The sequence below is a fragment of the Ranitomeya variabilis genome, chromosome 6, assembly GCF_051348905.1.
Source record: "Ranitomeya variabilis isolate aRanVar5 chromosome 6, aRanVar5.hap1, whole genome shotgun sequence".
Lineage (NCBI taxonomy): Eukaryota > Metazoa > Chordata > Amphibia > Anura > Dendrobatidae > Ranitomeya > Ranitomeya variabilis.
The window spans coordinates 16,223,662-16,249,687 of NC_135237.1; the positions used below are offsets into that span (position 1 = coordinate 16,223,662).

A 26,026-nucleotide genomic window follows, 5' to 3' on the forward strand; every position below is an offset into this window, starting at 1 on the left:
CACTGTGTACATACATTACTGATCCTGAGTTACATCCTGTATTATACCCCAGAGCTGCACTCACTATTCTGCTGGTGCAGTCACTGTGTACATACATTACATTACTGATCCTGAGTTACATCCTGTATTATACTCCAGAGCTGCACTCACTATTCTGTTGGTGCAGTCACTGTGTACATACATTACATTACTGATCCTGAGTTACCTCCTGTATTATACTCCAGAGCTGCACTCACTATTCTGCTGGTGCAGTCACTGTGTACATACATTACATTACTGATCCTGAGTTACATCCTGTATTATACTCCAGAGCTGCACTCACTATTCTGCTGGGGCAGTCACTGTGTACATACATTACATTACTGATCCTGAGTTACCTCCTGTATTATACTCCAGAGCTGCACTCACTATTCTGCTGGTGCAGTCACTGTGTACATACATTACATTACTGATCCTGAGTTACCTCCTGTATTATACTCCAGAGCTGCGCTCACTATTCTGCTGGTGCAGTCACTGTGTACATACATTACATTACTGATCCTGAGTTACATCCTGTATTATACTCCAGAGCTGCACTCACTATTCTGCTGGTGCAGTCACTGTGTACATACATTACATTACTGATCCTGTACTGATCCTGAGTTACATCCTGTATTATACTCCAGAGCTGCACTCACTATTCTGCTGGTGCAGTCACTGTATACATACATTACATTACTGATCCTGAGTTACATCCTGTATTATACTCCAGAGCTGCACTCACTATTCTGCTGGTGCAGTCACTGTATACATACATTACATTACTGATCCTGAGTTACATTCTGTATTATACTCCAGAGCTGCACTCACTATTCTGCTGGTGCAGTCACTGTGTACATACATTACATTACTGATCCTGAGTTACATCCTGTATTATACCCCAGAGCTGCACTCACTATTCTGCTGGTGCAGTCACTGTGTACATACATTACATTACTGATCCTGAGTTACATCCTGTATTATACTCCAGAGCTGCACTCACTATTCTGCTGGTGCAGTCACTGTGTACAAACATTACATTACTGATCCTGAGTTACATCCTGTATTATACCCCAGAGCTGCACTCACTATTCTGCTGGTGCAGTCACTGTGTACATACATTACTGATCCTGAGTTACATCCTGTATTATACTCCAGAGCTGCACTCACTATTCTGCTGGTGCAGTCACTGTGTACATACATTACATTACTGATCCTGAGTTACATCCTGCATTATACCCCAGAGCTGCACTCACTATTCTGCTGTGCAGTCACTGTGTACATACATTACATTACTGATCCTGAGTTACCTCCTGTATTATACCCCAGAGCTGCACTCACTATTCTGCTGGTGCAGTCACTGTGTACATACATTACATTACTGATCCTGAGTTACATCCTGTATTATACCCCAGAGCTGCACTCACCATTCTGCTGGTGCAGTCACTGTGTACATACATTAGATTACTGATCCTGAGTTACATCCTGTATTATACCCCAGAGCTGCACTCACTATTCTGCTGGTGCACTGTGTACATACATTACTGATCCTGAGTTACATCCTGTATTATACCCCAGAGCTGCACTCACTATTCTGCTGGTGCAGTCACGGTGTACATACATTACATTACTGATCCTGAGTTACCTCCTGTATTATACCCCAGAGCTGCACTCACTATTCTGCTGGTGTAGTCACTGTGTACATACATTACATTACTGATCCTGAGTTACATCCTGTATTATACTCCAGAGCTGCACTCACTATTCTGCTGGTGTAGTCACTGTGTACATACATTACATTACTGATCCTGAGTTACATCCTGTATTATACTCCAGAGCTGCACTCACTATTCTGTTGGTGCAGTCACTGTGTACATACATTACATTACTGATCCTGAGTTACCTCCTGTATTATACTCCAGAGCTGCACTCACTATTCTGCTGGTGCAGTCACTGTGTACATACATTACATTACTGATCCTGAGTTACATCCTGTATTATACTCCAGAGCTGCACTCACTATTCTGCTGGGGCAGTCACTGTGTACATACATTACATGACTGATCCTGAGTTACCTCCTGTATTATACTCCAGAGCTGCACTCACTATTCTGCTGGTGCAGTCACTGTGTACATACATTACATTACTGATCCTGAGTTACCTCCTGTATTATACTCCAGAGCTGCGCTCACTATTCTGCTGGTGCAGTCACTGTGTACATACATTACTGATCCTGAGTTACATCCTGTATTATACTCCAGAGCTGCACTCACTATTCTGCTGGGGCAGTCACTGTGTACATACATTACATTACTGATCCTGAGTTACCTCCTGTATTATACTCCAGAGCTGCACTCACTATTCTGCTGGTGCAGTCACTGTGTACATACATTACATTACTGATCCTGAGTTACATCCTGTATTATACCCCAGAGCTGCACTCACTATTCTGCTGGTGCAGTCACTGTGTACATACATTACTGATCCTGAGTTACATCCTGTAGATCTTTTATTATAAAAATGAAAAACATAACAATAGCAGAAACAAAACAGTCTCTCCTCTCACACATTTTATAGATACAGAATAATAACTAACATTAAGTACTTACACCTTCTGGTCCAGTCACCAAACTAAATAATAACAAATAAACAATAGCAAACAAAGACTATATACACATAAACATTTTATTTATTATTATTATTTTTTTTATTTAATTTTTTTATAAATAAAATAACTGCAAACTAAACAAATATATACAACTAGATGGTGGCCCGTTTCTAACGCATCGGGTATTCTAGAATATGCATGTCCACGTAGTATATTGCCCAGCCACGTAGTATATTGCCCAGCCACGTAGTATATTGCCAAGTCACGTAGTATATTGCCCAGCGACGTAGTATACAGCACAGACCCACGTAGTATATTGCGCAGCCACGTTTGTCACAGGTTAAAAAATAAAAAATAAACATATACTCACCTTTCCGAGGGCCCCTTGTAGTCCACGGCAGCTTCCGGTCCCAGGGTTGGTCTGAGCGCAGGACTTGTGATGACGTCGCGGTCACATGACCGTGACGTCATGGCAGGTCCTTCTGCCATACCATCTTTGCCACCGCAACCTGCAACGGAAGATGGCGGGCAGCGCGAGCGGCTCAGCGGACTACAGAGGGTGAGTATAGCAGGTTTTTTTTTTTTATTTATTATTTTTCACATTACATTTTGTACTATTGATGCCGCATAGGCAGAGTCAATAGTACAAAGTTGGGGACACACAGGGTTAATAGCGGCGGTAACGGAGTGCGTTACCCGCGGCATAACGTGGTCCGTTACTGCCGGCATTAACCCTGTGTGAGCGGTGACCGGAGGGGTGTATGCGGGCGCCGGGCAGTGAGTGCGGGGAGTAAGGAGCGTCCATTTTTTTCCGGACTGTGCGCATCGCTGATTGGTCGCGGCAGCCATGACAGGCAGCTGGCGAGACCAATCAGCGAACGAATAACCGCGACAGACAGACAGAAAGACAGACAGATGGAAGTACCCTTAGACAATTATATAGTAGATACTAAGCTTTCCTCCATTCCCAACCCCCCGCACTGACCTGAGAGCTGGTCCTGCGTCTCATGCCTCAGTCCATGTCCAACGTCCATAGGCCAGATCAGGCAGTGCCAGTTTTTCCCCCAAACACCCCAGTGTCCCATAGTCCCACAAGATAAACCCACCTCCCCCCTTTTCCCACCACCCAACCTAACACCTACACCCAAATCTATCCCCTATATACAATATATACAACATATACAGCAGCACACACTACAATAATCACAAATCCCAAGTTCGGCGCCTGCAGCCCTACATCACTGTATAATAATCAAACAAAACAAAAATCTACAGTGTCAGCAGCAGCCCACCACCAGGAAAGGAGATGACCAGACTAGGGCACACTAAAAGAAAAGCCCCTCCAGAGGAGCGCGGCCCTCCGTGCGCCCAGTCTCCCATACTCCAGAGAGCGCACCTTCACCAGGTCACCGAGTATGGTCCTAAACACATCGTCCACTGGGAGGATTTTTCGTTGCGTCGATACTAAGCACCGTGCGTTCCACGTGTGATACCTAACCACTGCGCTAACTAGAAATAAGGTGCAACGGTCCTGACCACCAAGGTCTCCGAATGCTCCATAGGCCCATTCCGCATAGGAGAGACCGGCCAGCCGAGACCAGCCAATGAAGGCGCCCACCCTGTTGTACACCTCTGTGTTGAAGGGACAATGAAGCAGGAAGTGGTCCATGCTTTCCAGCAAGGTACCACAATGCTCCCGAGGACAATTCCTGTCCTCAGAGCTCCTACACTTCAGATTGTCCCTCACACACAGTTTCCCATGGAAGCAGCGCCAAGCCAAGTCCCAAAACTTCGAGGGGATCCTGATAGAATTCAAAAGATGCAAACCCACCCCAAGATCCCGACTTGGGCAATCTCTGAGCACCAGAGGCCTCTGGAAATGGTGGGTCAACATAACCCTTTTGTCAAGATGTTTCCTTGGCAGAGTCCTGATCGCCCACATTCCCAGACCCCACCGACGAATTACCTTCAGAACCAGGGTAGCGTAAGCCGGAAGATGTCCATGCGGTGTGCGAAGATCCTTCACTTGCCCTCCTGTCTCCCATTCCTGGAAGAAAGGCTGAAACCATCCCCTACAGGAGAATACCCATGGAGGAGCCCTCTCTTTCCAGAGGTTTGCAATATTGATCTTAATGAAGGTATCCACAAGGAATACCACAGGGTTGACCATACCCAACCCTCCTAGTCGCCTCGTACGGTAAGTAACCTCCCTCTCAACCAGGTTCAGTCTATTCCCCCATTACAGTTGGAAGAACAAACTGTAGACCTGAGTCCAGAGAGATTCCGGCAAGATGCACACACTGCCCAGATAAATCAGTAAAGGGAGCAGGTAAGTTTTGATCAGGTTTACCCTTTCCCTTAGGGTCAAAGACCAACCCTTCCATTGGTTCACCTTCTGAGTGGCGATCTCTAGCCTGCTGTCCCAATTCTGTTTGCTGGCCAACACCAGACCCAGCTGCCAATCCAACTGTTCACAAGCTGTAATCTCTGCCCCAACGTACATGGTCTTAAGCCAATCAACAAACGCTTCTTAGGCAGGCCATGTCTCAGAAGGACAGACCCGATGTACTCGTGATTAACTTGATTAAACATTTTTGCCTGGCCCAGTGACATCATTTACCCCTTCCAGTGACCAGCCCTACCCTGCTCCACTGCCTCTCGATCACAGAGCACAGCACTAAACAGGAACAGAGCAATGCTGAGCCTCCGAAAGGAGTCGGGGTGCAAATTTCACCAGCTGATTAAACTGCACCTTTTCCAAAACCTTCCTGTCTGCACTGAGAAGCGCAATTCTCAATGCAAGATGGATCCTTAAGGCTGAGTCACACATAACGATATCGTTGCAACGTCACGCTTTTGATGACGTAGCAACGATCCCGCTAACGATCTCGTTATGTGTGACATCGACCAACGATCAGGCCCCTGCTGGGAGATCGTTGGTCGATGGGAATGATCAGGACCATTTTTTTGGTCGCTGATCACCCGCTGTCATCGCTGGATCGGCGTGTGTGACGCTGATCCAGCGATGTGTTCACTTGTAACCAGGGTAAATATCGGGTTACTAAGCGCAGGGCCGTGCTTAGTAACCCGATATTTACCCTGGTTACCATTGTAAAAGTAAAAAAAAAAAAACACTACATACTCACATTCTGATGTCTGTCACGTCCCCCGGCGTCCACAGGGTTAAAACTGCTTTCGGCAGGAGCGCTGCTAATGCACGCGCTGCTGCCGAGAGCTTCCTGCACTGACTATGTCAGCGCCGGCCGTAAAGCAGAGCACAGCGGTGACGTCACCTCTGTTACTGCCGGCGCTGACACAGTCAGTGCAGGGAAGCTCTTTGCAGCAGCGCGTGCATTAGCAGCGCTCTTGCCGAAAGCAGTTTTAACCCTGTGGACGCCGGCGGGGGTCGTGACAGACATCAGAATGTGAGTATGTAGTGTTTTTTTTTTTTACTTTTACAATGGTAACCAGGGTAAATATCGGGTTACTAAGTGCGGCCCTGCACTTAGTAACCCGATGTTTACCCTGGTTACCCGGGTGCTGCAGGGGGACTTCGGCATCGTTGAAGACAGTTTCAACGATGCTGAAGTCGTTCCCCTGATCGTTGGTCGCTGGAGAGAGCTGTCTGTGTGACAGCTCCCCAGCGACCACACAACGACTTACCAACGATCACGTTGGCAAGTCATTTAGTGTGACTCCAGCTTTACCCTTTGATCAGAGCAGACCTCCTCATTGATTTTGGCAGAGTGCCCGAGGAGAGACACTCATTGAATACCTCAGTCAAGAGGGGAACTAAAGCGTTCTTAAAGGTCTTATAGAATTCAGATGTTAAGCCATCTGGACCGGGCAATTTCTTTAGGGCAAGGCCTTCAATCACCAACTTAACTTCCTCTTTTCTGATCATCTCTGTCAAACCGACAAGAGAGGGGTCTACCCCTGGTTCGGGGACGGCTTCAGCCTGGAAATCCGACATCTCATCTCAATCAAGATCCCTTTTCCCCAAGAGGTGCGAGTAGAAGGATCTGACAACCTCCAGGATCCCTGATCTGGATCGCTTCAGGGACCCTGTAGTGTAGACCAGTCCTGTAACTACTATTCACTGACATCTTGCAGTTTCTGTAAGGGTCGGGCAAGTGGAACTTCCCATAATCCCTTTCAAAAACCAAAGATGCATGTCTGTTGTACTGACACCTCATAAGCAAAGATTTCGCTCTGGAGATCTCCTCGCGGCTACCTCCAGTTGAGACAAGATGTTCGAGTTTCCTCCACAGACCCTAATACAGGTGGTGCCTGCTCAGATTCCTGAGGCTCGAGAGCTGGTGGAAGAATCTCGCCACCCTTTCCTTGAACATCTCCCACCACTCTGACTTACTACTACAAAGATCCAGTAAGGGTACCTGGCTCTGAAAAAAATCCTCAAAGGACTGTCTTATCTCCGCTTCTTCCAAGAGAAATGAATTGAGCCTCCAAAAGCCTCTTCCCATCCGAAGGGTCTCTGTAACATTCAGAGAAAACAAAATTAAACAGTGGCCGGAGAACTCCACCTCAACAACAGACACTGCTGAAGAGACAGCTTACTCCTTTAAATAAAACCTATCTATTCTGGACCTACAGTTACCTCTATGATAGGTGAACCCCTCGTGGCCTGGGGTGTGCCGAATATGGACATCCACCAGGTCGCAAGGTGAGCCTCCGTAGCTATACTATTAAAGAGCACCTGTCAGCAGGATTTAGCTCTGTAAATTAGACACGGCTATAATGGCTGTGATGCTGATTAATATGATACCTGATGTGAAGGGATCCCTGCAGTGGCTGCTGAATACTCATTTTAATGTTTTCAGAAAATGACGTCTTCTGTGCTTCGGGGCGGGACGTGGGGACAGGGTCTTCTTTTCGTTCTCCACCCCCCAACCAGCCTCCTCTGTTTCTTCTGCAGGTCACTGATTATTCACTGACCTGCCTCCTTTTTAAAATTATGCCCTGCTGCCATCATTGTGTGGGAGGTTAATGCACAGTGGGAGCCAGTGAAAGACCACAATAAAATGGTGCTGAGGCGGCGTGTGTGTAGATCAAGATTTCAACTCAGCTCAGACCTGAAATCTTGATCTGCACATGCACCGCCTCCGGCGCCATTTTATTGAAGTCCTTTACACAGTACGACGGCTCCCACTGCGCACACGCCGCTCACACAATGATGGCGGCAGTGGTGGTGCAGACTTTTAAAAAGGAGGCCGGTCACTGAATAATCAGTTACCTGCACAAGAAACAGAGGAGGCTGGAGGGGGCGTGGAGAACGAGAAGACCCTGTCCCCACGTCCCGCCCCAAAGCACACAAGATGTAATTTTCTTAATAAGGCGAGTATCCAGCAGCCACTGTGTGGATCCCTTCACATTAGGTATCATACTAATCAGCATCACAGTGCTATTATAGCCATGCCTTTAGTTTACAGAGCTAAATCCTGTTGATAGGTTCTCTTTAAGGGTGACGCTATCATGAGTCAGCTTGTCTCTGCAACCTCCTCCATTTCGGGTCCTCCTCCCAAAGACGACCTGCTGACTGGTAAAAAGGTAGTGCTTGATCCTCATAAAAAGACACATCCAGTCCCACTTAGATTGGGGACCATAAATGTTAATGAGCCGGAGCTCCTGTCCCTTCATGAGGACATCTAAGATCAGGCACCTCCCCATTTCTAACTCAATAACCCGTCTGCACTCTACCGGTGTATGGCTCTGCCACAAGACACCAATAGAAGGGCTCAAGTCTCTCGCCTCCCCCCTAGCTTTAAACACATTTGCCATGTTTGGCAGCCTGGTCTCCTACAAAAAGAAAATGTCAGCTTCAACTCAGCTGAAAAAAATCAAAGGCTGTAAATCTAGCCGTATTTAACTTAATGCTGCCGATTACTAATGGACGCTAGAGTCAACAGAGTGGGTTCCGCCATCATTGGTGATTGAGTTAGATGGCTTTCTTCTTCCAACTCCCCTTCTTTTTTTCCACTTAAGGGGAAGAATCCTTCCCATTCTTTAATGCCACAGAGGTATCCATTCCCACTTGTTTTTGTTTTTTTCATCCTCATCTCTGGACTCTGGGCCAGTCCCTCCCTCCAAGGACCTTACATCCCCAGAACAAGGAGACTTGGCACCCTGTGTAATCCCCACCAAAGTCAGAACTTCAGCTTCTTAAAGGAAGAGATGTTTTCAAGGGCTTGGAACCAGTTAAAACTGACTCCTGTCTTGTTTGTCTTTCTATCTTCCTTGGGTACCTTGGTCAGAGCAGAAGATGTTTTATTTCCATTCTTTTTGGTGCCGAGCTTATACTTTTCCTCTAGTCAATGTTTTCTATCCTCATCCATACTTTCATAATGGGAGGATTCTGAGGCAGTGGCGCTTTTCTCCCTGTGGATCCTCCTAATCTCCTCATCCAACTCATCATCTCTCGGGGCCTCAGCAGCAAGACTCGTGTCCAGGACAGGGGCCTCCCCAGTGATCTGGAGCTCGCCCAACTCCCTCTTCTGTCTGCGCTTGTCTAGACACCTCAGCTGGGCAGGCGTCTTTTTTTTTTTTTTTTTGCTTTTCCTCCCTGGCCCTCAGCTCTCACCTCTGCTAGTCCCTTCCCCAGCAGAATCGGCCTCACTGCTTTCTCCCACTGTTGTCACGACTGCATTAGTGAAGGAGTAAGAACAACAGCTGAATGGGTGACCTAACTCGCCACACAGGTGGCATCTTATCTTCACAAAAGATGCAGCAATATGTCTGACGTCTCCACCCAAAGCACAGTGCAGTTTGCACTGAAGTGTGTGGGGTCGCCGCACCTGTGACAGAGCTTCAGTTGCCCCTGGTAGAAGACCAGGACACAATCCCTACCCAGGAAGGCAGATGATGGTATGTGGGCAACCATACCACCTGAACTCTTAAGTTTTACATCAACATCCAAGCCCCTGACCAGATGCCAAACTCCTTGTGGTTTTTCTTTGGATCTCCACCGCCACTCCATACCGGCGAAGCCACGTCATAATGTGATAACAAGAAAGTGACTCTGAACGGCAAAGTCTCGCCAGCTGGGCTCATTCTTTGCCAACTCATAATTCAACCAGAAGAGCTCAAGCCCCTCTGACCAAACAAAGCTGACATCAAACTCAGGCATGGAATAGGGATGTATCAAGGTGTAGATGTCAATTGCTTTGAAGCCCATCCTTTGTTGTGAATTCTGCCTTTGGGCTCCCTCCGGTGGTTGTAGGTGGTAATGCAGTTGCCCCTGAGTTGCAGCCCTGGTCAGGTGTATCTGCTGATTGCAGTTCTGACTGGGGTATTTAGGTGTGCAGGATTCATTTGTCCTTGCCAGTTGTCAATTGTTCTTGGGAGGTTATGGACCTCTGCCTGGTTCCTCCTGCCTTTCTGCCAAATCAGCAAAGATAAGTGTCTGGGTTTTTTTTCCTGTGGCACACATGCAGTGTGCTTCACAATTCAGTGCTATTCTTTGTGTTTTCTTGTCCAGCTTCGATTGTGTCAGTATTTTCTCAGTCTTGTTGGATTATCTGGAGTGGCAGATATACATTCCATGTCTTTAGTTAGATTGTGGAACTTTTTGTATTATCTGCTGTGGATATTTTTGGAAGGGTTTTAATACTGACCGCCTAGTAATCTGTCCTATCCTTTCCTATTTAGCTAGAGTGGCCTCTTTTGCTAAATCCTGTTTCTACCTGCGTGTGTCTATTCTTCTCCTACTCACAGTCATTATTCGTGGGGGGCTGCCTATCCTTTGGGGGTCTGCTCTGAGGCAAGGTAGCATTCCTATTTCCCTCTATAGGGGTATTTAGTCCTCCGGCTGTGTCGGTGTCTAGGTTCGTGTTAGGCACACCCCACAGCTACTTCTAGTTGCGGTGTTAGTTCAGGATTGCGGTCAGTACAGGTTCCACCGACTCCAGAGAAAGTTTCATGCGGCTCCAAGGTCACCGGATCATAACATCCTTAGCAGGAGCTTCACAACCTTAGGCCTTGGAGGAAACGCATCACTGCCCCTCCAAAGACAGACCACATTCCTACGCACACTACCTAGCCCCGGCTGTTGGGAGGGACCATACTTTATGCCCCTCTTTTTGCTCTCCGAAGGCCCCGAGGCCATGCCTCTCTATCCAGAAGGATAAATCATCCTCTTGACCCTCTACCATTAGTGATCTCTCCCCCCTCTTTAGAGCCTCCAGGAGATGCTGCTGCAACATGCCGTTCTCGGAGACAAGGAGGACGCTCTATTTTCGCAAGAGGTGACATCGGCATAACTCCTGATGGGTGTTGCCATTGCTAGAGGGGTAACTGTACCAGTAACTACATCAGCCTCAACATCATTACCATCCAATTCCATCACCATCTCACCTTCCACCAAACAAACAACCACACCTCTATTCGCATCCTTAGACAATAATTTTTTCATCACTCACACTCACCACCACCTTCACTCATGCTGGACCAGCAATGATAGTGGATAACATTTTAACCTCAGAATCATCAGGCACAAGAGGCTTGGCCACCTCCATAGAACTGGAGGCAACCTCACCCCTGGTCTTACATGTGCCTCCCGCATCATCAGTTGTTAATTTACATTGCTTGCCGTTTTCTGTAAGACGCCGCTGATCTCTAGCTGCTGTGAGGTGTCGCTGATCCTTAGCTTCAGGATCTTACTGACCAGCGGCGCCAACAGAGAATAACACTTTGGTGGGAGGACTGGAACTCCCAGCCCCGGAAGCTCCCTCACACTGCTGCCACTTCTCAACTAAGTGATCAGTGGCAACAGCATTAAGGGGTCACAAGGCTACCAGAGTTGCTCCCGACATTGGGCTGCTCCCCCCTCCACTGAGGAGCACACCACAATATCATGGCCTGATCGAACACCCGCTGCCAGGTTGCTGTTACTGTTCAGCCTCTCAGCTAATGCACCTCCTGCTACATTCCCACTACTACAAGCAGAGAAAGAGCCCTGTGCCTCCTTCCTCGCTCTGTACTCTTCTTGCGCGTTTGCACTGGATCCACAGCAGAACCCAGGCTAGCCAACTCAGGGGGTACAGGAAGGGGGCATACACATAGCTTACCCCTTCCTGCAGATTTGGCTTGGTGGTCTTCTTAGCCTGTGTCTTCTTGTCCAAAGGTGCCTCCTCTGGTTGATCATCACCAAGATGGAAATTCTGAAGGCACACTGGGGACTCCAGGAACTTTATCTCCACTATTAGAGTGCCTCCCTGGCCGCTGTTATCACTGTCCTCCCCAGAACCAGCAGAACTGCGCTCAGATGTCACTGTCGCCTGTATATCAGGGAGCTCGCTGGCCTGCAGGTGACTTTGCAGGCTGCCAGTTGGGGCTTTCCGCTGGTCATCATTCTCATCATGCACCTGGCTTTGAGATTGCAACCCCATCTTCCTTTGTTCTCTGGAATCCGCCATTTCACTAAATCCATCTTCGTTCATCAGTTTTTCCTTGAAAGGACCACTCTTTTCTCTTTATAAAAGCTTTTTTGACTTACAGAATATTGATGTAAATGTTCAGCCCCCTTACCTCCACCTGGAGATAGGTCTTCCTCGGTTTGGAGGAACCTGCAGCTTTGGCGCTTGTGTAGCGCAGCTCCTCCCAGAGCCTCCTGATGGTCCTGCTTGTTTCTTCATACTCACGTAGGTGGGTCATGAGTCGGGAGCCATAGGTAGACACAGACTCGCGGGGTCTCTGCAGCCTCCAACCTTCCTCAGTGAGGTCAGCCTCACCTCCGTGAGCACTCAGCTTTTCTCTGGAACAACCATCATGAATGCTAGCAGGCTTATCCTCTATGTTGGAAGCCTTGCGGCTTCTCTTGGTCTCTGCAGACCCAGGGGTAGTAGGTTCCACATTGCCGCGACTCCTCGTGGAGCGTCTCACCCCAGAGTCCTCTGATGTGCAGGCTGGTTTCTCCTGTCTCCCGCCGGCCTGGTCCGGGGAACAGAAGCCTGGGACTTGGCTCCTTCACTCATCCCAGGAAACCCACTCCCTCCCTGGGTAAGAGTGAGAACAGGTCCCCAGGTGGAGAGGTGGTGGTTCTCAGGAGCACATAGCAGGATCAGTAATGACCACACCCTCAATTACCACAGTGAGCAACAGCTGAGCAGAGCTGCACTCCCTATTCTGCTGATGCAGTTACTGTGTACATACATTACATTACTGATCCTGAGTTACATCCTGTATTATACCCCAGAGCTGCACTCACTATTCTGCTGGTGCAGTCACTGTGTACATACATTACATTACTGATCCTGAGTTACATCCTGTATTATACCCCAGAGCTGTACTCACTATTCTGCTGGTGCAGTCAATGTGTACATACATTACATTACTGATCCTGAGTTACATCCTGTATTATACTCCAGAGCTGTGCTCACTATTCTGCTGGTGCAGTCACTGTGTACATACATTACATTACTGATCCTGAGTTACATCCTGTATTATACCCCAGAGCTGCACTCACTATTCTGCTGGTGCAGTCACTGTGTACATACATTACATTACTGATCCTGAGTTACATCCTGTATTATACCCCAGAGCTGTACTCACTATTCTGCTGGTGCAGTCAATGTGTACATACATTACATTACTGATCCTGAGTTACATCCTGTATTATACTCCAGAGCTGCACTCACTATTCTGCTGGTGCAGTCAATGTGTACATACATTACATTACTGATCCGGGGTTACATCCTGTATTATACCCCAGAGCTGCACTCACTATTCTGCTGGTGCAGTCAATGTGTACATACATTACATTACTGATCCTGAGTTACATCCTGTATTATACTCCAGAGCTGCACTCACTATTCTGCTGGTGCAGTCACTGTGTACATGCATTACATTACTGATCCTGAGTTACATCCTGTATTATACTCCAGAGCTGCATTCACTATTCTGCTGGTGCAGTCACTGTGTACATTCATTACTGATCCTGAGTTACATCCTGTATTATACCCCAGAGCTGCACTCACTATTCTGCTGGTGCAGTCACTGTGTGCATACATTACATTACTGATCCTGAGTTACATCCTGTATTATGCTCCAGAGCTGCGCTCACTATTCTGCTGGTGCAGTCACTGTGTACATACATTACTGATCCTGAGTTACATCCTGTATTATACTCCAGAGCTGTTCTCACAATTCTGCTGGTTTCAGAGCAGGAATTTTCGCTACAGTTTGTTCAGTGTCTGCTTATATCTTGGTCTGTTATTTACATTTTGGGACGTCCTATATTTACATCAGGTTCTGTACAGTCTTTTCATGTGGGAATAACTAAGTGCATTATCTGATTATCATAACATTACAAATAGAGTTGAATCCTGATAATTCTGCAGCGGTCTTACCTACAGATGATGGTGCCGACATTTCACTCCAATTCATAATGCATGTAGAAATAAATTACAGCTGATCAAACTCACAAGTCTTTATCCTCCGGTGCTGAGTGTATCAGCAAAAAAAACGGCGCTCCGCCTTCCTTATAAAAACCGTCCAGTCCATTTTATGAATAATATAAGACTCTAAACTGGATCGTAGACAGGTCACCGGTCTTTTTCACAATATCTTAATATGTTGTGTCACTTTATTTGTGGATTACACGTAGAATTTCCGATGCCAGTTAGGAATGAACCAACCCTATTCACACGCTATGTTCACCAGTTAGGAGTGTCCAAAACTCATTCGCAATTCTTTATTTCAGATTTCTGTGAACTTTTATGATGTGGCAGTATATTTCTCAAAAGAAGAATGGCGCCATCTAAAGGAGTGGCAGAAAGCCCTGTACATGGAGGTCATGCAGGAAAACCTGGACGTCTTGCTTTCATTGGGTAAGGATGGCAGGTGAAGGCAGCGGTCTGGATTAGATAGGAACAGTGCAATTGAAGCCGGGGGAATTCGTAGAATGGAGGCCATGCTAAAATTAGTGGGAAACTAGTTCAGTGGAGGCTAAGATTGAATTGGTAAGCAAATAATAAGGTGATTTAGGAGGTTACATAGAGTGAAGGCCGTGCTAGAACTGGTAAGGGGCTAGAAGAGTTGAATCTTGAATTGGTATCGTAGAAGTCAACATCTAAGGGACTGTATATAAGGATTTACATCATTTGCATATTTTATCATCTCGTTACATAAATATTACATTTCCATTAACAATTTTCTGTATTTTTTTCAGAAGACATTTTCCTGCATTATAGTAAAATCAACAAAAATACTTCTACATTCTCCAGTAATTCAGTAAGGAGGAAATCACGAAGAACTCAGAAGAATTACCAAGACACAGAAAATGTGAGCAGTTGCTACAAGAAGTATTGCCATGGTGTCTTAGAAGATGTCCACCACAAGTGCTCCCAGTGTCAAGAAGTCTTTTATAGCTGGTCCCTTCTTGTTGACCATAAGATGAACTACCACAGAAGCAAAACATGGCCCACTACTGATGACAAAGAGGTCATCTCAAATCTTCAGAACACAAGATCCAATGAGTGTAGAACTTTCGATATCCATGAGAATCTGAATTGGGGAACATACACAATGAAGACTCTAAAAGATGACCAAGAGATGACAAAAAATGACATCTCTCACAAGAGACCCAGGCTTCAGAACTTAGAAAAAGAGAAGAGTTTCAGTAAATGTGTGCATTGTTCTAAGGTATTCACTGACCTCAGTCTTCTGACCGAGCATGAAAAAACACACCAGGAAAACAAGACTTTTACGTGTCCTGACTGTGGGAAAACCTTCATCAGGAAGTCCATACTTAAGCTTCATCGGAGGACGCACACAGGGGAGCGGCCGTTTGCTTGTACTGACTGTGGGAAACGTTTCAGTCAGAGATTTAACCTTGTGATCCATCAGAGGATTCACACAGGAGAGAAGCCGTATAGATGTCCTATATGTGAAAAAAGCTTCCGCTACAAGCCTGCTCTTGTCAGGCACGAGAAAGAAAAAAAATGTGTGAAAACTATGCCAAAAACACAAATAATGATGGAGAATAAGATCCCTGGACATCCACCTCAAAGAGCTGCCTCTTCAGATCTTAAGTCTACTGTGCAAAGAAAACCTGCACCTTCATGTTCTCCAACTGATCAATCATCGAATTCCCGACATGATACAGTAGATCCCAGACTTCATCTATCAAAGCTTAGACCATTGTCATCCCTGAAGAACATGAACCGTAATTTACCAGATGTTGAAGACCCTTCAACTGCAACTTCTTCTTTAAATCATCGAAAAAGCACTAAATTTCCCTCGTCTACATCTATCATATCCCATGACTTGAGAATGAAATCTCTGTCAACCTTGACACATGATAAATCAAATATCAAGACTCTCTTGGCTTTATCCCCTCCTATGTGTCCTCCATTCGGTAATAAAACACCTTTAGCAACTACTTCCCCTAGCTACAGTGTTTTAAGTAGCAGACATCCCACTGCCTCAGATTCCTCCGTTAGTCACTCATTGGATACTAAGCAATCATTGGCCTCCCCTTCTCTTGTCAGTCATTCATTGGATGCTAAGCCCCCATTGGCCTCACCTTCCTCCATCAGTCATTCATTGAATAAGCAGCCTCCATTGGCCTCACCTTCCTCCATCAGTCATTCATTGACTACAAAGGCTTCATCGGATTCACCTTCCTCCATCAGTCATTCATTGAATAATAAGCCTCCATTGACCTCTCCTGCCTATATCAGTCATTTATTGAATAATAAGCCTCCATTGGCCTCTCCTTCCTCAATCAGTCATTCATTTAATAATAAGCCTCCATTGGCCTCACCTTCCTCTATCAGTCATTCTTTGAATACAAAGGCTTCATCGGATTCACCTTCCTCCATCAGTCACTCATTGGATACTAAGCAATCATTGGCCTCCCCTTCCCTTGTCAGTCATTCATTGAATAATAAGCCTCCATTGGCCTCACCTTCCTCCATCAGTCATTCATTGACTACAAAGGCTTCATCGGAATCACCTTCCTCCATCAGTCACTCATTGGATACTAAGCAATCATTGGCATCACCTTCCCTTGTCAGTCATTCATGGGATATTAAGCCATCTTTAGCTTTACCACCTTCTGTTAGTTATTCATTGAATAATAAGCCTCCAATGGCCTCATTTTCCTCAATCAGTCACTCTTTGGATACTAAGGAATCATTGGCCTCACCTACCCTTGACAGTCATTCATTGGATGCTAAGCCTCCATTGGCCTCACCATCCTCTATCAGTCATTCATTGACTAATAAGCCTTCTTTGGCCTCTCCTTCCTCTATCAGAGCTTTGTTGACCTCCCCTTTCTGCAAGAGTAATGTATTAGATACCAATCCTCCTTTGGTCTCACATTGCATTATTAATCATTCATTAGATACTAAACCTCCATTAGTATCGCCTTCTTTCATCAATCATTCATTGAATAATAAGCATCTATTGGCCTCACCTTCCTCCATCAGTCATTCATTGGATATTAAGCAACCATTGGCTTCACCTTCCTCTATTGGTCATTCATTGGCCTTGCCTTCCTCCACCAGTAATTTATTAAAGGCTAACCCTCTGTCAGATAAGAAACTATCCTTAGCCTCAAGTTCTTCAAGACATAATTCACCAGCTATAAAGCATCTCCCAACCACATCATCATACACCATTTACCAATCGAGTAACACCCCAACATTACCTTCCTCCACTTCTTCTTGTAACCTAGATGTAAGACTTTCCTCTGCTAGATATCGTCCATCAGGTGTAAAATGTCAATTATCATCCATGATCTCAAGTTCACAAACCTCTAGTATGAAATATGCTCCTTCCCATGATGATACATCTGGTGGCAAATGTTCCTCCTCAGTAAATTCCACCATCCAACCATCTTTCAGTAAGAAATCTCCGACTAAACCTTCATTGCCATTGTCTCTAACTTCTCAAGCGCATAGTAGTAAGCCTTCTAAACCATCCACTTCCATTGGCCCATTGACCCATACTTTTACATCCCCATCACATACCAGTTCACAAAGTGTAACTGAGAAACCATTTAAATGTAATCAATGCAGAAAAGCGTTTATCCACCAAAATCAACTGATGGAACATGAGAAATCCCACACCGGATCACGAAATACTTGCCCAGAATGTAATAAGAGTTTCATTAGAAAATCCACCCTCATTCTTCACAAAAGAACTCACACTGGAGAAAAGCCTTTTGCCTGCACAGAATGTGGGAAAAGGTTCAGCCAAAGATTCAATCTTGTGGTTCACCAACGAATACATACAGGAGAAAACCCATATGTATGCCCCGAATGTTGTAAATCCTTCCGATACCGAACAGGTCTTCTTCGTCATCAGAGGCATGGACCATGTACAAAAAAGCCACCATTAGAAAAACCTTCTGCTAACCTACGCTTTGCACAGTCAACCCCTACAACAGATACGTCATTTGAGTCTGTGGCTGCTTCTCGGGGATCTCGAAAAGATTGTATCTATGAACTTCCAGATTTAACAAAAAAGTTTAGAAGAGAACCATCACAAGAGAGTTTGCAAGGTATCCCATGTAAGACATCATCTTCACCATTGGGTGGACATGACAAGTCAAATCGAACTCTGTTTTCAATACTCGGAAACTCTGCCACTAAAAGGACCACATGCCCGAAATCCTGTAAAGTTAATAAGTTGAATCCTTTGGGTACTAAAGAACCTTTTAAAGGCACCAATACACTTTATTCTACTCTTCAATCCTCTGTTAAACCCTCATTCATGACTCACAATTCGAAATTTCTTAGCCACGGCCCAAACAATGTTAAATCTCCATACAGTCCACCTGTGGATCACCAAGTGCTTGGCCAAGGACCAAAGTCCATACTTTTGAATAAAACAGAATTCAAGAACGCTAATGATAGTTCTTCAGCCTGTGTCTTAGATCACCGTATATCTGTTGATACCAGATTAAGAACGGAAAAAAAACAATATAAATGTGAACATTGTAATAAATGTTTTTCCAAGTTACATCAGTATGTGGAACATCAGACAGTGCACACCAGTGGCCGCCACAAGTGTAACATGTGCAAAAAAGTCTTCAGCAAAGCCTCCCAACTTGTCCTTCACCAGAGGACTCACACTGGAGAGAAGCCATATTCCTGTGGGAAATGTGACAAACAGTTTAGTCAGAAGTTTAATCTTGTCGTCCATCAGCGAATCCACACGGGGGAGAAACCATTTCGATGTACAGATTGTAACAAAACATTCCGCTATCGGACTGGTCTTCTCAGACATCAAAAATATAACCTGTGTTCATGACAAAAGGGAAGACTGGAAGCAAAAACATTTATAGATTATTTATTGGAAACATTTTACCTGTCTCTCCATGGGGGAGGAGATGCCCGCTCTCAGGGATATTTGCAAGCTTTCAGCAATTCTGTAAATTAAACGTTTTTTTTTTATTTATTTTATTGCCGTTTCTTTAATTTTTCTTTCAGTTTAGGAAGCATAAGCTGTGAAAGTATGATTGATATCATTGCGTATGGGGCCAAGCCATGCTTTGTCTTCGTGGCATACAAAATATCAAATTGGATTTTGTATGTACAACCACAATTATGAATGCAGTGATCTGGAAATCTCTTATCGCCATATTTTACTAACAGCAGAATGTAGAACACATCAGATGTTGAACGTTGGACTTTTTTCTATTTAATTTGAATTAACTAATTTATAAATTGATGGTGGCGACAAATATGAGACTAGTTGTGCCTGCGAGGTGTCCACCATTGTGCAGTGTCCCCTTTTTTTCATCTACATTAGTATGTAAATGTCAGTGAAGTAAGAAGACAATCGCTGGAACTTTGGGAGAGGAACGTTGTCTCTTCTTGTTTGATGTCGGATTCTCGTTGCTCCACAGTTCGGGGTCTTTGCCAGATTTTTCGACCATAATGGATGGTCCTGACTGCAGGTGGCCAGTTCATCCCCCAGACTCTTCTGTGCTGTGTGATGGAGGCAGGATGTGGTTTACCATTGTCCTGCTGAAATATATAAAGTCTTCCCTGATGTCCCAATGGAGCAGATGTTGTTCTATCGCCTCTATATAACGCTCAGCATTGATGGCGCCTCTCGTGTTCACTAAAGCCCGCGATACTTGAGAGATGCAGGATCTCTGTGCAGAACAGTTTTCCATTTTTGCCTTCGTCCATTATAAATGAGCTTGGCCGCAGAGAAGACAGCAGCGTTTATGGATTGTGCTGATCTCCTTTTTATGACAGAGCTTTCACTTACATTTGTGGTTTGCACGCAGAACTATGATCGGGTAAATTCCTATTTGCCTGTTCACAAGGTTTTTCTTGGGACTTTCAATTTGTGGACAAGTTAATCTCCGTGAATTCAATGTCCCTTATAATGTTCTTGGTTCTCTCCAGACCGCAAAGCATAATAAACATCATATGTTAAAAAAAATAATTTTTCACTCCCCTTACTGCTGACCCTTCCGGCCCTTCCGTTACTCACTGCCATTTGTCCGATCCTCACCGCAATTTTGGATCAGCATCGGCAGCAGTGAAATCCTAGGCCTCGCTTCATAGGCCGAAGCTTTTAGGTTTCCTAGGCCCAGGAGGGTGCGTTCTTAATAAACATGGAAGCTTCGGCCTAGCAATAGAGGCCTGGGGATTTGATGAGGACCGGATGGGCCGGTGAGGTAAGTAAAAGTTTTTTTTAATGTTTTTATGGCCTTCTATGGTTCAAAAAGATAGTGTGGAAAATTTTTTAAAAATTAGCATTTTGGCAAATGTGCATTTTTGCAAAATTCAAGAGGAATTCAGTTCCACTCAAATTAATTTGCTCATCTCTATTCATAGACAATGATTTCTGGATGTATTCCTGAGACCGTGTAGTGATTTGCACCTTTGAATCACACCTGTCTTTAATGCAGTGCGGCCTGAGGAAGGACCCAGAGATCGCAAGCCTCCAATACTGATGGTCGGCCTTGACCCTTGTGCACAGGATTTCTCCAGAATCTGAATCTTCTGATGATATTATGTGCTGTAGATGGTGGTATTTGTCTTTGCAATTTTAAGTTGTGGAACATTTTTCTGAATTTGTTCCACAATTTTTAGCTGCAGTTGTTCGCAGATTGATGTCTTCTGACCATCTTTACTTCTGGGAGACTCTGCCTCTCTCTCATGCTCTTTTTTATACACAGTCATGTAACTTAGTTGACGTTTGACCCTCCATTAGTGCCACTTACTTTTTCAGCCTTTTGTTAGCCCCATCACAAACTTTGAGATGTGTTGGTGCCATCAAATCTTAAATTAGTTTATTTTTTCAAATGAAATATAAAAACGTCCAATGTTTACCTTCTGATCTCTTCTGTATAACATATTATTATTATATTTATTATTATAGGGCCATTTATTCCATAGCGCTTTAACATATGGTGATAAGAGATTTCCAAGTCATTAAATTATTATTCCGTTTACATTTAGACAGCGGCACACTTTTTTGAAGTTGGTGTTTGTAGATGGTGGAAGCATTTCTACTAGAAGAAAACATTACCATCCATATGACCCCTCGCAGTGCCTGTACGGCAGTGACGAGAGACCTATGACTACTAGGCTCTGCCATATGTACACACCCAAACAGCATTAATCATCATGAGATCTTAACCATCAAGAGCTCTCTTCCAACTGGAGCAATAACCTGGTCATGAATGTAAAATGGTCCTCTAACAAGACTTGTGTAGTGATCTGCTGCACCTACAAAATCTCATCAGAGGATCTTCCTTGTGGGATGAGAAGGGCCTTGTTTTGCTCCCACTTTTCATGCTGTGATGCAGTGACCCCTGTAACAGGTAGGGGGCGCTGCATGGTCTCCCCAGTATGTGCACGGAGTCGTATTGAGGCCGTGAGAATCGACCTGCAGTGATGTCAGGATCACGTGACCAGCCCAGTTGATCCATTACTGTGGGTGTGCTTACGGGTACATAATGTGGCCAGGGTGTGGGTCACATGTCCTGTGTGGGTCCTGTGTGGGTCCTGTGTGGTTCCAGTGTTTGGATCTGAATGGTCCAAGTGCAAGTGTTATGATCCTTAGTGGCTGAGGATCACAGAATGAACTAGCTAAGTTACTGAACATAGAACGAGCTCTAGGGAGGTGGTAACTGGACTGACCGCAAATCTGATCCTAACCAAACACACTGAAGGTAGCCGATGAACGTGCCTAAATTCCTGGACGTCTCGACGCAGCCTGAGAAACTGGCTACCCCTATAGAGAAAGTAAGACCTCACTTGCCTCAGAGAAATGACCCCAAAGATATAGGAAGCCCCCAACAAATAATAACGGTGAGGTAAGGGGAAAATACAAAACGTAGAAATGAAAACAGATTCAGCAAATGAGGCCCACTAATACTAGATAGCAGAAGACAGGCAGGGAACTGTGCGGTCAGTAAAAAACCCTATACAAAATATCCACGCTGAGAATTCAAGAACCCCCACACCAACTAACGGTGTGAGGGGAGAAACTCAGCCCCCTAGAGCTACCAGCAAGCAAGGAAATCACATATTAGCAAGCTGGACAAGGACAAATAAATAACCAAGGAACATATTGAACACTGATGATCAAAAAATGAACAAACAGAAAACTTAGCTTCTCTTGGAGAGACTGGTAACCAAGGTAGGCAGGAGAGATCAAAATAGCACTGAATACATTGACAGCAGGCAACAACTGATAGTCCAGGTGAACTAAATAGGAAACCAGCTAACATAACGAGACAGCTGATCCAGCCTCAGACCTGCAGAATGACACAAAGAGCCACCAGAGGGAGCCCAAAGACAGCACTCACACAGTACCACTTGTGACCACAAGAGGGAGCCCAAAAACAGAGTTCACAACAGTACCCCCCCCCTTGAGGAGGGGTCACCGAACCCTCATCAAAACCCCCAGGGCGATCAGGATGAGCAACATGGAAGGCATGAACCAAATCAGCCGCATGAACATCAGAGGCGACAACCCAGGAATTATCCTCCTGACCATAGCCCTTCCACTTAACCAAATACTGACGCCTCCGTCTTGAAATACGAGAATCCAAGATCTTCTCCACCACGTACTCCAATTCGCCCTCAACCAGCACCGGGGCAGGGGGCTCAACAGAAGGAACCACAGGCACCACATACCTCCGCAACAAAGACCTATGGAACACGTTATGAATGGCAAACGACGCTGGGAGGTCCAGACGAAATGACACCGGGTTAAGGATTTCCAAAATCTTATAAGGACCGATGAAGCGAGGCTTGAATTTAGGAGAGGAGACCTTCATAGGAACATACCGAGAAGACAGCCATACCAAATCCCCAACATGAAGTCGGGGACCCACACCGCGACGGCGGTTGGCAAAGCGCTGAGCCTTCTCCTGTGACAACTTCAAATTGTCCACCACATGGTTCCAAATCTGCTGCAACCTATCCACCACAGAATCCACCCCAGGACAGTCAGAAGGCTCGACCTGACCCGAGGAGAAACGAGGATGAAAACCAGAATTGCAGAAAAAAGGCGAAACCAAAGTAGCAGAACTAGCCCGATTATTAAGGGCAAACTCGGCCAATGGCAAAAAAGTCACCCAATTATCCTGATCAGCAGAAACAAAACATCTTAAGTTTCCAAGGTCTGATTAGTTCGCTCGGTTTGGCCATTCGTCTGAGGATGGAAGGCCGACGAAAAAGACAAATCAATGCCCATCTTAGTACAAAAGATCCGCCAAAATCTGGACACGAACTGGGATCCTCTGTCAGACACAATATTTTCAGGGATGCCGTGCAAGCGGACCACATTCTGAAAAAATAGAGGAACCAAATCGGAGGAGGAAGGCAACTTAGGCAAGGGCACCAAATGGACCATTTTGGAAAAACGATCACACACCACCCAGATGACAGACAGACATTCTCTGAGAGACTGGAAGATCCGAAATAAAATCCATGGAAATGTGCGTCCAAGGCCTCTTCGGGACAGGCAAAGGCAAAAGCAAACCGCTAGCACGAGAACAGCAAGGCTTAGCCCGAGCACAAATCCCACAGGACTGCACAAAGGAACGCACATCCCGCGACAAGGAAGGCCACCAGAAGGACCTAGCCACCAAATCTCTGGTACCAAAAATCCCAGGATGGCCTGCCAACACCGAAGAATGAACCTCGGAAATAACTTTGCTGGTCCATCTATCTGGGACAAACAGTCTCTCTGGTGGGCAACGGTCAGGTCTATCCGCCTGAAATTTCTGCAGCACTCGTCGCAAATCTGGGGAAATGGCAGACAAAATCACTCCCTCTCTGAGGATACCAGCCGGCTCTGAAACTCCCAGAGAGTCAGGCACAAAACTCCTAGAAAGCGCATCAGCCTTCACGTTCTTCGAACCAGGCAGGTACGAGACCACGAAATCGAAACGGGAGAAAAACAACGACCAACGAGCCTGTCTAGGATTCAGCCGCTTGGCCGACTCGAGATAAATCAGATTTTTGTGATCAGTCAAGACCACCACACGATGCTTAGCTCCCTCGAGCCAATGTCGCCACTCCTCAAATGCCCACTTCATAGCCAACAACTCCCGATTACCAACATCATAATTCCGCTCGGCAGGCGAAAACTTTCTCGAAAAGAAAGCACAAGGCTTCATCACAGAGCAATCAGAGCTTCTCTGCGACAAAACAGCCCCTGCTCCAATCTCAGAAGCATCAACCTCGACCTGAAAAGGAAGAGAGACATCAGGCTGACACAAAACTGGAGCCGAAGAAAACCGGCGCTTCAGCTCCCGAAAGGCCTCCACGGCCGCAGGAGACCAATTAGTCACATCAGAACCCTTCTTGGTCAAATCCGTCAAGGGTTTAACCACGCCAGAAAAATTAGCAATGAAGCGACGGTAAAAATTAGCAAAACCCAAGAACTTCTGAAGACTCTTAACAGATGTGGGCTGAGTCCAGTCATGAATAGCCTGAACCTTGACTGGGTCCATCTCAATAGTAGAAGGAGAAAAAATAAAACCCAAAAAGGAAACCTTCTGTACTCCGAAAATACATTTTGAGCCCTTCACAAATAAGGCATTAGCACGTAGGACCTGAAATACCATCCTGACCTGCTTCACATGGGACTCCCAGTCCTCAGAAAAGACCAAAATGTCATCCAGATACACAATCATAAATTTATCCAGATATTCTCGGAAGATGTCATGCATGAAGTACTGGAACACAGAAGTAGCATTAGAGAGTCCAAAAGGCATCACCAAGTACTCAAAATGGCCTTCGGGCGTATTAAATGCTGTTTTCCATTCATCCCCCTGCTTAATACGCACAAGGTTATACGCACCACGAAGATCTATCTTGGTGAACCAACTGGACCCCTTAATCCGAGCAAACAGATCAGATAATAATGGCAAAGGATACTGAAATTTCACCGTGATTTTATTTAGAAGACGATAATCAATACAAGGTCTCAGAGAACCATCCTTCTTGGCCACAAAAAAGAATCCTGCACCAAGAGGGGAGGAGGACGGGCGAATATGTCCCTTCTCTAAAGACTCCTTTATATAACTCCGCATAGCGGTATGTTCTGGTACAGACAAATTAAAAAGTCGTCCCTTAGGGAACTTACTACCAGGAATCAAATTTATAGCACAATCACAATCCCTATGAGGAGGTAGGGCACCGGATCTGGGCTCATCAAATACATCCTGGTAGTCCGACAAAAACTCAAGGACCTCAGAAGGAGTGGAAGAAGCAATTGACACCAAAGGAGCATCGCCATGAATCCCCTGGCAACCCCAACTTGAAACAGACATAGCTTTCTAATCCAGCACTGGATTATGAGCCTGCAGCCATGGCAGACCCAAAACGACAACATCATGCAAATTATGCAGCACAAGAAAGCGAATCACCTCCTGATGTACAGGAGTCATGCACATGGTCACTTGAGTCCAATACTGAGGCTTATTCTCAGCCAATGGTGTAGCATCAATTCCCCTCAGTGGAATAGGGAATTCTAAAGGCTCCAGGACAAAACCACAGCGCCTGGCAAACGACAAATCCATCAGGTTCAGGGCAGCACCTGAATCCACAAAAGCCATAACCGAGTAAGATGACAGAGAACAAATTAAAGTAACAGACAAAATGAATTTAGGCTGTATAGTACCAACGGTGACAGTTTTAGCGATTTTTTTTTTAAGCGCTTAGAGCATGCTGAGATAACATGAGTTGAATCACCACAGTAAAAGCACAACCCATTTTGACGTCTATGATTTTGCCGCTCAACTCTGGTCAGAATTCGGTCACATTGCATAGACTCAGGTCTCTGTTCAGAAAACACCGCCAAATAGTGCGCAGATTTGCGCTCCCGCAAACGCCGATCAATCTGAATGGCCAAAGCCATTGAGTCATTCAGACTTGCAGGCGTGGGGAACCC

General features: G+C 45.5%; 1 protein-coding gene across 1 annotated transcript in view; it reads left to right on the top strand.

The window, feature by feature from the left end:
* Positions 1 to 26,026, top strand: part of LOC143782218 (uncharacterized) — a 58,444-nt gene that overhangs the window by 1,386 nt on the left and 31,032 nt on the right. Inside the window, exons 2-4 of the mRNA XM_077269429.1 lie at positions 14,343 to 14,469; positions 14,811 to 18,893; positions 19,246 to 19,274. Of these exons, the coding sequence (XP_077125544.1) occupies positions 14,343 to 14,469; positions 14,811 to 18,893; positions 19,246 to 19,274 (4,239 nt within the window). The remainder of the gene's footprint in view (positions 1 to 14,342; positions 14,470 to 14,810; positions 18,894 to 19,245; positions 19,275 to 26,026) is intronic.